The sequence below is a fragment of the Eptatretus burgeri genome, chromosome 4, assembly GCF_056783735.1.
Source record: "Eptatretus burgeri isolate ZD-2024b chromosome 4, Ebu_testis_v1, whole genome shotgun sequence".
Lineage (NCBI taxonomy): Eukaryota > Metazoa > Chordata > Myxini > Myxiniformes > Myxinidae > Eptatretus > Eptatretus burgeri.
The window spans coordinates 42,574,855-42,591,855 of NC_140964.1; the positions used below are offsets into that span (position 1 = coordinate 42,574,855).

A 17,001-nucleotide genomic window follows, 5' to 3' on the forward strand; every position below is an offset into this window, starting at 1 on the left:
TTGTACAGTAATTGTATTCTTTTAGTGTTATATTTGTACAGTAATTGTATTCTTTTAGTGTTATATTTGTAGAGTAATTGTATTCTGTTTAGTGTTATATTTGTACAGTAATTGTATTGTACATAGTGTTATTATTTGTACAGTAATTGTGTTCTATATAGTGTTATATTTATACAGTAATTGTATTTATTATTGTGTTATATTTGTACAGTAATTGTATTGTACATAGTGTTATTATTTGTACAGTAATTGTATTGTACATAGTGTTATTATTTGTACAGTAATTGTGTTTTATATAGTGTTATATTTGTACAGTAATTTTATTCTGTTTAGTGTTATATTTGTACAGTAATTGTATTGTACATAGTGTTATATTTGTGCAGTAATTGTATTGTATGTAGTGTTATTATTTGTACAGTAATTGTGTTCTTTGTTGTGTTGTATTTGTGCAGTAATTGTATTTATTATTGTGTTATATTTGTACAGTAATTGTATTCTGTTTAGTGTTATATTTGTACAGTAATCGTATTCTTTTAGTGTCATATTTGTACAGTAATTGTATTCTGTTTAGTGTTATATTTGTACAGTAATTGTATTGTACATAGTGTTATTATTTGTGCAGTAATTGTGTTTTATATAGTGTTATATTTGTACAGTAATTGTTTTATATAGTGTTATATTTGTACAGTAATTGTATTCTGTTTAGTGTTATATTTGTAGAGTAATTGTATTGTACAGAGTGTTATTATTTGTACAGTAATTGTGTTCTTTGTTGTGTTGTATTTGTACAGTAACTGTGCTGTTGATTTTATACATCATGAATATAAGGACTGTGCACTTTTTCATGTTTTTATGACCGTGCCCCCTCACTCTCGCCCAGCAGGCACCACCTCGCACTCTCACCGTCAGATGACACCTGTGTAACAAGCACGTTGTGTTTTCCTTTTACGTTCCCAGATTGCCTCGCTTACCTTCCCAGCACCCTGGCGAGCGAACTCCAGTGCGAGCCATCGGCCGATCCCCCGCCCGCCACCCGTGACGAGCACGACGTCGTCGGCCCCAATCTCGCGGCCGTTTCTCCTGTCGTCGCCGCCGCGACCACCTTTGTCATCATTGTTGTTGTTCTTGTGGAAGCTGCGGCGGCGAGGCAGCGGCACGAGGCGCAGAGCGGCGCGCAGGGCGGTCCTGGCGAGCCACGCGAGCAGGCACGCAGCGAGGCGCGCGAGCGGGGCGCGCGGCCGGCTCATGGTGCGGGACAAGGGCACACGGGGGGGAAACGAGAGCGGACAGGCGCTAGTTCTTAGTGTTTGTGTGTTTGCATGCTAGGAGGAAGGAGGAACAAAAAAGTGGGGTGGGATTTGAGGTGGGGGGGGGAGGTTAAAAAGGACAGGGCGTGGGAAGAGAATAAAAGAAGACGTTGTGGAAGGTAAAGAATAAAGAGTTTTGTAGTTGGGGAGGAGTGAAAGGGTTAAAAGTGGACGAGCAACAATCAAGTTGAAATGTAATTGGAAAAGTGCGTTTCGGAGAAAATCGAGCGGTGCTGATTGTCCACGAAGAGGGGAATGAATGGTCGATATGCCAAGAGATGGCAATTGAAGGAGTCTGGAGCAGGGAAGGCCGTGACGGTCGGTGTTTATGTTTGTTTAGGCATGCAAACGGTCAGCAAAGGGGGATGTCGTACCCGGGACGAGGACACCTTGCTTTGAGACCCTTGATAAGTCAATCACGTCAGACAAGGTGATAAGGACGGGAGAGTCATTTGGTGAAATTGGTTTTCAAAGTGAAAAACGAGTGCAAAAAGAGTTCGTGGATCAGAATAAAAAGGTGAGATGAAGATGTGTGTGACCAGGAGAAAAGGGGGGGGGGGGGTGTCTGGAGGTAAATATCCCAGCTGGATATAAAAAGGATTTAAGGAGGAGATAAAATTGCACGAATGGAAAAGGGAGAGTTGAACAGCTGTGAGAGGGGTTTGAAAATCGGGGTCAATCGGTCATGGTGGTATTAGCTGTTTGTGGTTCAGGCCATCTGCCAACAATGGGGCTTTTTAGGGCTTCCATTCAAATACGCCTCTCGGGAGCTTAGGGTTGTGGGAGGGAGGAAGGAACGCTCTGAACCGGTATCATTGTAAGTTATGTACAGGAACAAACTCCAAAAAAGTTAGAGGCTGTATGTGAAGCTATACATTGTAAGGCACAGTGACAGTATTAGTGTCTCGTATGTTTGTTGATTCACAGTTAATTTTCACAAGGTAATTGAGGAACAAACAAAGACCAGTTGGCCTCTCAAGCCTGTGCCATTATCCACATCACGGCATTGCAATCTACTGGGTGTTGAGCCGTTACAAGCAAGGAATTTGGTCGGAGTAGCTGCATACAATAATGGTCGAGAGTGACGTTTAACGTCCAGAAGGTAAATGCGGACAGGGACATCCGGCTTTACGTCTCCATACCAACAAAGCCTGATAGCACACTGATGTTGGCAAAGGTTAGAATGGTCGGTTGCAACATCGGCCCGTCAGTGGGCTGTCTGGGAAGCACTTGTTCTGCGATGCAACAGTCTGTTAGCACTGCGTCACAATGGCATTTTTAGTGCAACAAATATGACTACTACTACAACTACTGCTACTTGTTTATTGGCCCAAAGTAATTCCTCCTTATGTGCTCGGCCGATAGGGAAGTTTGCCCGAGGTCCTTAACAAACCAGCTGGCCATATTTGATGTTCCACTGAAGATGGGTGTGGGGGGGGGGGGGGGTTTGTAGTTTGTTTAGGATGCCGACAACTCGCCTACTCCTCGTGAGCGACACCGGATGCGTCGGCAATGTAGCCGTGCTCTCCAGAAATGATGTTACCAAACTCGTAATGGGCTCCGAGCCCAAAGTACACATACGAGACAATAAGATATGATTCATAAATATATAAAAATATGGCATTTCATCTCCAGAACCCTGGAGAATAAAGAGCGTGACTTGTAAATTTGACCGATGAATGACAATGCACGAAATGGAATTCAAATAACAAACGAACGCCAAACCAAAACAAACATGTAAGACGTTTCTTATCGACATTAATCCACTGCCTTGTGCAGAATTTTAAAATAATTCCTGATTCATATAATATCTACAATCAACTCTGGGACAATTCATCAAATGTCTGCTTTTCTTTTGTGGTACTTAAAACTTTAAATGCCAAAAGTAATATATTTAATACCCAACTTTCAAAATGGCGTATGAATGCTAGATGAGGCTTTTCCACGTGCGCTGTGTGTATGCCTGGTGTTGGCTTCATGGTTAGGGTGGTGGGCTTGCGATATTAGGATCCTGAGTTCAAATCCCACTCTGAATTAATTCCAGGTGGGGTTGACTCTGCCTGTCATCCTTCCGAGGTCGGCAAAATGAGTGCCAGCTTGCTGGTTTCCTGTGTCGGAGTGGCGACCCATCTAGGATTGTGTCCAATACCCAAGGAGACTGCTCAGGCAGCACCAATGCTCTGCACAGAGTATGGTCCCAATAGATGGATGGATGTGTGTTCACACTGACTCGGTTCTGCTCACGTGAAATCTGTAATTCAAATTGTCTTTGAGACATTCATTTTCAGCATTTAAATTAAAGAGTGGCAATTTGAACATGGTTAACCATAATTGTTGTGTTTCTGAATGCAAATCTGACTCACGGAAATATAGGAATATGAGAAATATCCATGGATGAGAGGTGTTGTGTTTGGACCATTTCCTGTTATTACATTCTTGCGTCGGCCGTGGATATAACACACACACACACACACACACACACACACACACACACACACACACACACACACACACACACACACACACACACACACACACTTCTCCTTTTACCAATAGATGCAAAAATCTAGTATAAATTATCTTGTGGCATCGGAACCTGGAATCAATATATTTATCACAGTTGTCACAGCTCACGTAGCAACCCGCATCCCCTCCCCCTACTCCCACCATGATTAATAGTAAACTTTAATGGTAAAATATCAGGTTAAACTTACCCTGGACATGCACAAGCGCAAGATATGTCCTCTCATCAGTGTTCAGAAGCACCTAATCCAGATACACTGTCCATCCATTGTTAGCGATCCATCAGTGGGTTTGTGTAGCACACGCCCGTCCACCCTGGCCTTGCACCAACCCACATGGTCGAGAGTTTGTACTACTACGAGCACCTGCACGTTCGTTCAGCAAACAAAGATAATTCTACAAGTCTTTCATTGTGCAGAGGCACAACCCTTTCTCTCATGTACTTTTACAAGTATTTTCGACTTATTTTAGAGCTTTGTGAAACCATTTTAGGAAACGATCCTTATCTCGGACACACGATATGCTTTCTTTCACCCCACACACGCAAGCTGCCTGCGTTTTCTGTGCATGCGCACCGAGCATTTTGGGGTGGATTATATCATTTTTAAAGTTGCTTGTTATTTGTAAGTGAAATAATAATGAAATACTGCACATTGTAATCCTTTTTCTTTGCAAGGATTGTGCTCTACTCAGTGTGGCTGATCTTCCTATTGCTTGTCAATGAGCTGAATTGGGTTCCAAGTATAGTGTAAACATCATTCATTTGCAACATGTAGCTGCAAGCTAGCATCAGTTCTTGCAGGGGCATGGCAGTGCAACTGATGCTGTGCCCCCTGTAAATTAGAGTAGGAAATTGTAATTGGTCCATGGTACCGATGATAGCTCTCCTACGTGTCATGAAGGACGTCATCTTTAATGTTTACCAACTAATGCTGGCAGGGATGGCACACACACATTGATGAATCACCCTGCCTGTGAAACACCAGGATGACGGTTTATAGCTCGGTTGGGATACGAACCCAGGTTAAACAGCTCAGAGGTGAATACGCGTACCCCTAGGCTATCCCGCAAGCCCAAGGACATTAGTAGGGAATGGACAAACACATATGTATGACAAATGGGATTTGAAGCTGGTTCCCTACGTCATGAGCCAGGGGTTCAGATGGAACCCAAATTCTGATTCTGATGTGCTCTACTCTGTTGGAGAGCGTTGGTGCTGCGAAAGCAGTTTCTTGGCAAGGGTTACATTGGGTGTTTTGTCATTGCCTTCCCAGCAGTAGTTTACGCAGGAGTTTGTGATTTGTTCAGGGTTCCGGCGATAGCTTGCTTACTCTTTGTGACGGACTCCATGTGAACTTTAACATCCGTCAACTAATACCGGCAGACAGGATGCCCAATTTCACGTCCATCCTAGGGGTGGCACACCTTGTGATGCACATGCAACACCACTGCCTCTGAAGCACAAATTTGAAGGTTTATAGCTTGGCATGGAATCAAACGCAGATTAGACTGCTCAAAGATGAGTGTGTTTTCATATAAAAAATTTTCATGATGGGCTGGATCTGGCTTCGGACCTGAACCAAGATTTAATCGGCTTGTTCTTGTCATCTACCCAACTCACCCACCATGTTTTGTCATAATCCATCCACAACAGTTTGAGATATCGTGCAATACGGTATATTGTTTTTGCCCTATCTCTCAATGGCGAAAAATCACTTAAATTTTTGTAGTATCCAGATCCGGATCTTCACTAAAACCTAATAACTTCATCCTTGTCACATACCCAACCTGTCCACCAAATTTCATCAAAATCCGTTTACAACCTTTTGAGATATCCTGCACACAAACAGGAAATAGACAGACAGACGGAGGTGAAACCATAACCTCTGTCCATTGCAGATGGGCAGAAGTAATGACAAACTATTATCGATCCAAGTAATGAAACTGGTATGACTACACAAAGGGAAGTTGCAAGTTGTTTTTTTTTTTTCTTGAAAGTATATGTTCAATGAGAGCACCATTACATTTAAGTATAGCAGGTATCCATATGCACGTCCATAACTTTTCCCATCGTCTCTCAAGATGTAGGGTGTGCAATCCTCAAACACCGTTTTCAGGTTGTTGACACCTATGGGCGCCACCTTGTAGGCTTGCTCCTAAAGCAACTTCTGTAAAAAGAGGTCACATGGATTATAACACCCGAGCTTGTCGGTGGCTGTGGGAGTCCTTCGTCAAAACAAGAAGCGAAACCAATTCGTGATTTCCCTGCCACCGAGTCAGGAACACAGTTAATCCAAAACATTATCCATGCATTATGTGGGCGCACCACCATGCTGTTTGAAACTTTTGGCATCTGCTTTGAAAAAGATGACGTCACAATTGCACAAAGGAGTGCCTATAGCATTTCTAACGAACTATTACCATCGATACAGGCATCAAAAAACACACGGGCTCCATCAATCGCTGTGTGGAGATAGGACGCCAGATCAAGTCTTGGGACGAAGCGGAAATTCGCACATCTCACGTGGGTTTGCAGGCGTCAAAAATCTCACATTCTGTCTGTTGACAGCACCAGTCAAATGCAAGTATGCCTCATGAGAACACCAGAACACTTTAAGAATGCAATAATCAACTCCAACGGGTTCGACGCTTTTCGTTACCAACAGCCGACTCTACCGACTCTACCATTAGTCTCTCTGCCTAACATGAATTTTATATGAAGACATTTTTAAGTCCTTGTGAAGAACTATCCACATTGGTTTTGCCAGACAGACGATGCAGTGATTTCTTTTCGTGACTGTCAATCAGCCTGAGATGCATATCCTGCCCAGTTCATTGGTGTGCACAGTCAGTTGACGACTATGCGTTGCCTGTGCACTGAAATTGCTGAATAAACCGATGAATGGACCTATAGTTTTGGGTGGGAACTTAAATGGACCTGAGGGCCCATTTATGTCAAGCACTGTTTATATTAGTAAAAATTCTAAAATACTGTAACAGCCACGTGACTGTAGTCCGGGAGCCAACCTGTGTACGAGGCTGTTTTAGGGTTGGACCTTACAGCCTCTGCTATAAAATTTTACACCCCCAGGATGTTTAGATATATGTTTGCAGTTCATGAAAACCAATGTTGGCAATTCATAAGCTCTTGCGAAAAATTTTGGCGGCCGTTTTTGTTTGAGGAAGATTTGAAAAATTTGATAAAACAGCAATTGTCAATAAAATTTCTAAAAAAATTAAAAAATCACATTCATGAAAAATAAATGTGAACTAAATGTAAGAATTCAATCAGTGCATTGTAAAATGACAAAAAAAAAAATTGCCTTTGTGAAAGTAAACCTCGTAAAAGTACATAATTTTGTGAAAAATGCCTTAAAAATAACGTTTTTTGAAGATGGCCTTTAGAACTTTTCTTATCATAGGCAGATGCTGCATTAGAATACTAATTTCTCTTAATGTGATATGAACATGGTATCCATGGCTAATTAAAACAGCAAATTTGATTGAGTTCTATCAATTTTTAAAGAGAAAATTAACATTTTTGTCAACCAAAGTTACCCCTACCCCCAAAATCCTCTTACTCTATTGAACACAGTTCGGTTAAGGTTTGCTGGATCCAGGTTGGGTACTTCACAGTTCACTCTTCCAAAGGAAAATTCAATGGTGTTTGGAGTGACATGGCCCTGGAGCAGACATACAACAATGAAGGGAAGACATCTCTGTTCAAACGCATATCTCAGGCACCAGCTGCTCGAGATAAATATGTGAAAACAGCACCATTTCTCACAGCTGTATCAGAGAACATAAAGTCTATGGCTAATCTAGGCCAACAGGAATCTACTCATCATGGAGAAACACAGAAGCAGGCAACAGAACATATGCATGTTGAGGAGATCAAGAAAGTGATATGCCAGCAGATGATAAACCCATTCCAGTGTAACAACCAAGTGGTTCTGCTCAATAGAGCAACTAGTGAGAAGGATGCTTCAAAAGACTTGGTCCATGCTCAAGCTAAGGGCATGGAAGCCATTATGAAAGCAGAAGAGGTGGTCTCTATTAAGATTGAACCACTGAAGCTGGTAACTTTCTCCTCACAGAAGAAATCAAAACCATCAAGGAAACAGAGTTTAATCAGGATCTATCAAGATGAGACTGCAGCTACACGTGTGCTGTGTTTCTATCGAGATGCCGACCCAGTCACAAGACAGATTGCATTTTCCCATGAGTGGACAGACTATCCATCATCCCTGTTTGAGGTTGATCCACACTTAGCACAGGGGGTTGTAATGCGCAAAGGCAACGAGTCTGATTTCGTGGCAGTGCTAATTGCTGAAGCTGAGCAGGATGTTGTTTTACAGCTGCCATCATTACCACAGAGTGACCTATACACAGTTTATCTGGTAGACACAATGGCATTTGTAAATAAATACCAAAAAATGGGTGCGAAAACATTTGGTGAACTTCCCCAGCTGTATCTTCGCAAGCAGGTGTATCCTGCAGTTGAAACCTGAAATGTGCAACTGTGTCAACATCATTGGTGATCAGTATGATTTTGATGATAGCCATACTTTGAAGGGTGATGAGCAGCAGAGGAGAAACCAGACAGACCAGGCAAGACAATTCTCACCATCCAAGAGTCTAGAAATTCCGGACTGGAATTTATTCATGAAGAATCCAAGAAATAAAGGAAATCTTCAGAACTTCATTGGCACTTCCCTTTGTGAGAGTCCTGAAGCTATTCCGGATGGAGTGACCATCATTCTTGGTGGTATGATGGAAAACAAAGGTCACACTCTTTCCATCACATCAGCATCAAGTTCAGTTCTGGACTTACCTTGTGAAGAACATGAAGAGGCAGACACAAGGATTATTGCTCATCTTGCGTATTGTGTGGAATATCTTGATCACCATCGAGCTGTTGTGCATGCAACAGATACAGACATAATTATGCTGTGTATATATCACTTCTGCTGCTTGAACACATTGCAAGAACTCTGGATACAACGGCAGAATCAATACCTACCTATTCATGAGCTGGTGGAAGTGTTGAGCAAGAAGTACCAGAAAATCCTCTTGATGTCGCAGCTACACTTCTGTGCACATATGTGTTGTGTGGATGTGACACAGTGAGCTACCCATTCAGAAGGGGAAAAGAAGAGGTCAGGTCAGGTATGGGAGCATGTGCCAGAACAGCGTGTCGCTGCGTCCACTTTCCGCCGGTACTCCAGGGGCCTCCGTCTGGCCATCCCCCAGGCAGATGCCAGGCCCATCCCCATCTCCTTGAGATGATGGTCAACCTGCTGCAACCATGAGGCACGTGGTCGGCCCACTGGCCTCCCACTCATGAGACTCCCTCGCTGAGAGAATCTGGTGAGCAGGATCAGCGTCAGGAAAACGAGCCACATGTCCATACAGCCGCAGCTGACGCTCACGGACTATGCAGGTAACAAATCTCATCCGAGTCTCTCTCAGCAACCGCTCGTTGGACACAAAATCCGACCAGCGATAGCCAAGGATTCTCCGAAGAGACCTGGTACCAAAGGAATTAAGTCTCCGTCTCAGATCCTTGGTCAAAGTCCAAGTCTCGCACCCATAGAGCAAGACTGGAAGTACCAAGGACCTGAAGACTCAGACTTTCGTCCTCCCGCACAGGTACCGGCAGCGCCACACCCCATGATCCAGTGAATCCATGACTCCCCAGGCCCGACCCAGACGTCTATTGACCTCCGGCTCACAACCTGCGGAGACATGAATATCACTGCCAAGGTAAGTGAATCTCTCCACGACCTCAACATCCTCACCACAAACAGACACAGACAGGACAGCAGCATCCAAGATGTCACCGAAAGCCTGGATCTTAGTTTTGACCCAAGAAATCCGTAATCCCAACGGCTCCGACTCCTCATTCAGCACCTCGAGGGCCCCCAAGAGGATGTCTAAAGTCTCCGCAAAGATGACTGCATCATCTGCAAAATCAAGGTCTGAGATCTTGACATTGCCAAACGATGCACCGCAACTTGATCTCTCCGACATCCTCCCTAGAATCCAGTCCATACAAGTGCTGAAAAGTGTGGGGGCAAGTACACATCCCTGACGAACTCCAGTAACAACTGGAAATAAGTCAGAGATGGTACCACCACACTTCACAGCACTCTCAGTACCAGAGTAGAGTTCAGACATCAGATCGATCAGTTTCGGTGGCACCCCACGAAGACCAAGAATCCTCCAGAGGACATCCCGATTCACTGAATCGAACGCTTTACAGAGATCAACATAGGCTGCAAGCAGCCCCTGCCGAAACTCTCGTCTGTGTTCGGTGAGGACACGAAGTGCAAGGATACGGTCAATCGTTGACCTCTTTGGTGTAAAGCCTGACTGCTCTGGACGCTGGTGCTCAAGCAGATGGTGGCAAACCCTATCAAGAATTATCCGAGCAAAGACCTTGCCCGGCACTGAGAGCAGCGTCACCCCTCGGTAGTTTTTGCAGTCTTGGCGATCACCCTTCCCTTTCCAGAGAGGGACAACAAGGCCCCTCTTCCAGTCAGTTGGGATGATGCCTGTGTTCCTGTGAAAAGAAGAGCGGCACAGGTTTCTCTGGGACTGATAGGAAACCTTCCCCACCTTGTTGATTTTGGAAGAGATAGTGAAATGGCAGCAACAGAATGTGTCATTGATGAGGCCAGAGTATACTGGACTGCTCTGCATGGCCAAAAAGGGTTCAGCTGTTTGGATACCCTCAGGCAGCATATGTTTGTCTCTTCAAAATTAGACCTTAGGTCACTGCCAGCAACAGAAGATGCGTTTTACTTCCTTGTTTTAAGAGCATTGTATCAATTGCTTCTGTATAGACGTGCACATCTCAGTGACCGAGCACTTCCCCCAGCCACAACATTTGGCAGAACCCTTATCAATGGAAAACTGGTCCCAATTCTCATGTCTAAGCCAGCCAAGCCAAACATAGACAAAACGGTGTCTTGCATGTGCAAATTATCCAAATGTCTGAAACGATGTTCATGCAAAAAGGCTGCTGTGCCTTGCTGAGTGACATGCATATGCCTTGGTCAGAGAGGTTCATGTGGTGGAGTTGTTTCAGAGAGTGACTCTTCCTCTGAAGAGGATGTTTCATGTCACAATATTGTGTTAATCCATTTCTAATTTTATCTTCCTTAAAACCATGGCATGTAAAAGTATGTTCTTGTTCCTGACCCCATTGATAGTCAAGCATTTCTGAGTTACATAAATCTTTTGTTGTTTGACATATAACCTTGTCAATTGAAGGTAGGTTAAATCTACACCAATTGTGATATAGGAAATGAACTCCTCTTTAATATGAGGGGTCATTTGTGTATATAGGTTTAGTGGTTATGATTTTAGGACAATATGAATTACCCCTACCCCCATCCTACATCTTCGCTTTTGCCAACATTTTGTTATCAGAGGGGGCTCGCAAAAGTGTTGACTGTGTTGTTGCGCAAGAGTTTCACCATTGCCAACATTGGTTTTCATATACTCAAAGGGTGTCTCTTTATGAAAATCAACACAAAAATTTTATAGCAGACCGGGCAATTTTTTTTTAATTTTGATCGGTTGGCTCCCGGACTACTGATATGGGAGCTTGGTTCGAGTTCCGCGGGTCGTGTCAAAACGAAAAAAACAGGCATTCCAGTTCAAACCAGAGACTTCATAGAACATGATACCCCAACACACTTGTGTTCAAGTTTATACGGCACTTTAATTTTAATAAATATGAAGTTTAAAGATCTTTTTTTTTTTAATCTGGAAGTTTAGCGCTACTGAAACAGTCTTATTCACCACCCTTATACTATACACTGTAATAAGACGACGTTGAGTCGCAGTTTAGGAGATGGAGGGTTTATTGATCACCGTAGAATGCAGGGACAAGCGGCATTGTGCACAGCCATATCGATGGCCTTTTCTTCACCATGATGCTGCACCCTCTTACATGCCGCATATCGATATGTATAGCATGGTTCTTCAAAGTATTATATGAGAGCGATTTGTGTTCTGGAGCGTTCAAGTATATAATTAAATGTTTAATAATAGTTAAAAGACGTATAAATAAATTTAAATAAGAGTTCGAAGACGTATAAATAAATTAATTTCTGAGTTTTACCGCCGTTTTACCCAGTGTCTCTTACACCACCCTATTTAACACGTCACATCAATTATTTGTGCCTGTTGTTTGTGTCCATTATAACATCCTACAAAACGGTACATTTCCTGTTGGGAATGGTTTTCAATTTTGTTTGATTGGCAGGCAGGAAGATGGAGTAAAAATATTATCTCACTCCACTCTCTGCACATGTGTGATCGCAACAAATTCAGAGCCAAAGTACGGTAAAATGGCAAACTTGTTCTGCACACTCAGTGACTCTTCCTGCTGATCTCAGGCGCTCTCCTCGAGCATTTCTGTCCTCTCTCGGCTTTCAAATTCCTTGAAAAGCAGCCGCAATGGCCAACCTGCCTCTCTGTGTGAGCTGCGTCCCAACTGTGCCTCTCCACAGGAGCTGCCTCGCCAACTAAAAACTGCACATGCCATAACTGCCAATCCGCCCCTGCAGGGGCGGTGTGAGATCCTGTGGCGAGGCCAACCGCGGACTTCTTCAATGCAGATTCATCCCGTATATCAGCTCCTGTGTTGAGGCTATTGCAGACTTCCTCAATGTAGATTCGCCACAGCTGCAGATTCTCATCATTTGAGCTGCAAAGCTCTCGAGTGTGCTTTGTAAAGACATGTAAACAGAGGATAAGAACATTAAAAACGTACAGCTAGAGGTTTGAATAGGGGATGACAAAACATGAGGGTTGGGAAAACAATATGTACATATGCAACACATCAATTGCACGAATAGTACTTCATGCTTATCGAAACAAATGCCAAAAAATAACTATCATTCTACTAAACAGTTTTATTCACCCTTAAAGGTCATTCCCTCAACGATACTATAGATTTTGTATCCTATGAGTATATATATATATATATATATATATATATATATATATATATATATATATATATATATATATATATATATGTATATCGCCTGTTAGCATTGCACTATTTGATACTTTTTGGTTCACGAGCACCAGCCAGAGTGACCACTATATAATATTCGTTATGTCTGTGTGGCTGTCTATCTGTGTGTCTGTGTGTCTGTGTGTCCAGAGCATAACTCCGTGGACTTTGATCCGATCTTGATGAAACTTGGTTAGGTGTTCGATATCAATGTCTAGTTGTGTTTTCCTGGACGAGGACGTGCTACACCTATTGTAGGCGGAGCCACGCCCAAAAAAGTCATTTTTAGGGGGTAGTCGGATAAAAATCTATCTTCTCCTCGGGAATTGACTGAATGGAATGGGTTCCTCAGTATTTGAATAGCAAAATGAATTATCTAAAACTTGTCGTTGTCCGATTTTTCATTTTCGTCCCAAGGTCAAGGTCACAAGGTCAAAAACTTGGAAAACTGTGAATTTTGACATAAAAATCATACGACCGCCCAAACTTTGAGAGCTAGGATGACAATATTTTTTATGCATAATCTTGAGGTCATTCCCCACCTAAAGTCTTAAAACCATTTTGCTCTATCTCGAACACCTTGCCCGTGGCGCCCCCTTCAAGTTTGTTTTTACGCTGATTTCATCAAAGTAAGGATAATCCGAGGAGTGCGAAATGCCATAAAGCCTATATGACTTTATATTGTTCCTGGAATGTTCCGGAGGAAGTTTTGCACCAAAGGTCATAATCCTTGACCTTTGACCTTTAAAGGCCACAAAGGTCAAATTTTCAAAGTTGTGGGAATCGAACCAGGTTTTCGACCTTCTTCGAGGAAATAACTCTATTAAGCTATAGCACGTATCCTGTTTCCTTATTTTAATATCCACAACATTGTTTTGTGACCTTTAAAGGTTATGCAAAGGTCACATTTTGAAAGTTGTTGAACGAAACCGGGTTTTCGACATTTTGCAGCTGTTGATTGAAGGCCACTATAATTAATTATAACTTGGTCAAAAATCATCACATTGTCTCATCCTTGACTTCTGAAACAATCTACATCGTCAAATACCGTTCGTGAACCATCGTCGTCTTCAGACTTGTTAATAATTATATTATTATTTTTCCATGAATTGGAAATTGACATCCTTTACTCACAGGAAACATCTTCACAGATCATCTAGCTGGTTGTCAGTAATTAGTGAATGCAGTAAGATATCATCATCATGAACCAAGCCTTGTAAAGAGTGCAGTTTCGTGGCTGGGGTTATAATCCTGGATGGGTCGCCACTCTGACGCAGGATACTCGACTGAGTGTGCGGTAATTTGGAACATGATCAGGGTGCCGGGGATAGCTCGCCTATACTGTACTTTTCGTTAAAAGATACCGTGGGATCTTTAACGTCCACCAAGGAATGCCGGCAGATGGGACTCCCATTTAACATCCATCCAAGGGACGGCACACACATTGATGAATCACCCTACCTGTGAAACACCAGGATGACAGTTTATAGCTGGGTTGAGATTCAAACCCAGGCTAAACATCTGAGAGGCAAGTGTTCATACATCCAGGATATCCTGCCAGCATTCATCTTTTACTAAATAAATGACATTGTCTGTGTGTGTGTGTGTGTGTGTGTGTGTGTGTGTGTGTGTGTGTGTGTGTGTGTGTGTGTGTGTGTGTGTGTGTGTGTGTGTGTCGCACCAACCATGCCAAAACAATTGCCAATTGCCACCAAACTTGGCACATGGACCAAGTTCGACCTCGCGGTGAACATGGGCTACTTGGTTTCATCTGCAGTTGTGGGGGGTTCTCTATGTAAATGTGTATCGTGCAACACCACCCAGTGGTGGCGACTGAGTATTACAAGTCAGTTGTGGAGATAACTTGCATTTTTGCACTGTACATGTCCCCAGAAAGTGGGAAACCCCAAAGCCAACCAACACGAATCAAGGGAGGCAGGAGAAAGGGGAGGTGGGAGTCTGGAGAGAGAGGAAGGGGCGGAAGGAGGGACCCGCAATGCCGGACACCCCTGTTAGTAAAAAAAAACATACAAAGCTTATATTTATTACTCGTATAAAAGTCTGTCAAAAATGACGAGTTGGAATTATTTTATTCAAAATATTCAGAGACTGAAAGAAATGATGTTTCACAACAAGAAGCGTTATTTTGAAACACTACGTGTACAAATGTGACCCCATTTTCTTTATCTTCTGGGATGTTTCATATTGATGGTATAGACTCATGAGCCTGCCAAAGTCTGAAGCCTCGGCCTAGAGTCAGGTGTGCTTATATCTTCTTTATTTATTGGACATCCTCCAGACATAAATGAACACTCGTTTTCACTCTGCGCGTGTTACACATCATGTGCGGCGAATTTCACCTCCCTACGCCTTGTACTTTTTACTTTTTTAAACACTTCTGTACACCGCCCTTGAGGCCTTGTTGCAAGTCACCATCTACATTTACAATAGAAGAGACGTAATTACTCGTTCATGAAAAATGTTTTTCGAGTTTATTTATCCTAAAAAAAATAGACCATAATGAACACAGTCATGTTAAAATATTGACCTTTAAAACCATCTTCTAAATCGTCCTTATGAAGGGGGACAGACAAATGCACACGGTGTTTTATATAGGTATATATGTATGCAAGGAGGATGAACCCCAACTACTATATCTGTATTGTACAGATGGGCATCTTGTAGTTTGTCCATCTTCATTTTGGAATACAACATATCCAGTATGCTCTTTGAATTGTACATCTCAATGATACACAAGTGTCAACAGTACGTAAAAACTGCTGATGTCTTGTCGTTTGGGATGTCACTGCACGCCAAACTGTTGATCCCTCTGAACGGCAGCTTCCTTTACTATGCAGCGAACCCTGCTGGAAAAGTAACAAAATGACGGTTCCACAGTCCAAATGATTCCAGGGTTAAGAAGCCATATATTTATTACATTTGCACTGAAGAGAGGGGTTATATAGTCGGTATGCTGGCAAGTAGTATGTTTCTACTCTTGACAGAGCATCCTGTCTTCTTCTTCTTGGGTATGTAGCTATCATTTTGTTGGGGTGTGACTATGCCGCTGATGCTGTGCCCCTCTACCAGTACACTCATACTCGTTTCGCTGACCTCAGAAGGATGACAACCTGGGTCAACCCCATCTGATGTTAATTCAGCAGCCAACGGGGCTCAAACTCAGGACTCTAAGATCCCAAGCCAGCCACCTTAACCGCTGGAGTCAACACCAGGCTTGGAACATCGGGTGATAACAAGTCACGCATGTTTTTGGGGCTGACAGCAAAACCTGGACAGACTGTGCCACAGGTGCTAAAGGTTAATATGGGGCAGAAATTTGGAATTTGGCCAAAGTTTCTAGTATGGAGTTGTATATTACTCCTTGGAAAAACTTTTCCTCATCTACCAGCTTTATCAGACACACTTTAGGCACATAGGGTTGCCTACCTAACCCATCAGCTAAAAGTTTCATTGTTAACACCTGTTAGGGAGGTCAATGGGTGAAATCACCTTGGTGAATGTACCTGCTGAAACTGATGCATTGTTTGGAGTTTAAACAACAACTTTAAATAACGGAGTGAGAAAAAAAAAATCAAAGTAGAACACATCTGAAAATGCAAAGGCCGTATCCGCACCCACTTTTTGATCAAACTAAACTTCTTGTATTACACCTGTTGGAAGTTTGGAGAAATTTCAGTCTGAAGAAAATTGAGAAAAAAAGTCTGATTTAAATGTTTGTCGGTGCCGTTTATTCCAACCTCACAAGGAAACACAAGGAAATTAAACACAGGTGGAGTCCATTCAGCCCATCATACCTGTGCCACATCAACATCACACTAACTTATCAACACAAGATCAAAATGAGAAAAAGCAAAAAAATTTAAAAATTTATTTCGTGCTTTTTGTGTTTTTTTTTTGTGGTTATTCTTTGCCCCAGGGGAGGGGACACGGACTTGGGTAAAACAAGTTCGAATTGAGAACATACCCCGTGGGAGTTCATTCGTACAACTCTCAGGTGAGCGACACCACGGACGACAGATCGTTTTGAAATTTGGTAAAAGTTTCATCGCATCAGAAAAAAGAAACCGGAACACCTCACAAGAGTGAGGCAAGTTTCATGTCATCATTTACGAG

General features: G+C 42.7%; 1 protein-coding gene across 4 annotated transcripts in view; it reads right to left on the reverse strand.

Annotated features, from left to right (window-relative positions):
- Positions 1 to 1,357, reverse strand: part of DHRS3 (dehydrogenase/reductase 3) — a 38,586-nt gene extending 37,229 nt beyond the window's left edge. The window contains exon 1 of one of the 4 annotated variants that reach the window (XM_085877649.1): positions 972 to 1,357. In XM_085877649.1, coding sequence (XP_085733775.1) covers positions 972 to 1,247 — 276 coding nt within the window. In that variant the 5' untranslated portion in view covers positions 1,248 to 1,357. The remainder of the gene's footprint in view (positions 1 to 971) is intronic. The other 3 variants (XM_085877650.1, XM_085877647.1, XM_085877648.1) reach the window with 3 other exon arrangements.
- Between the last annotated feature and the right edge of the window lie 15,644 nt (positions 1,358 to 17,001).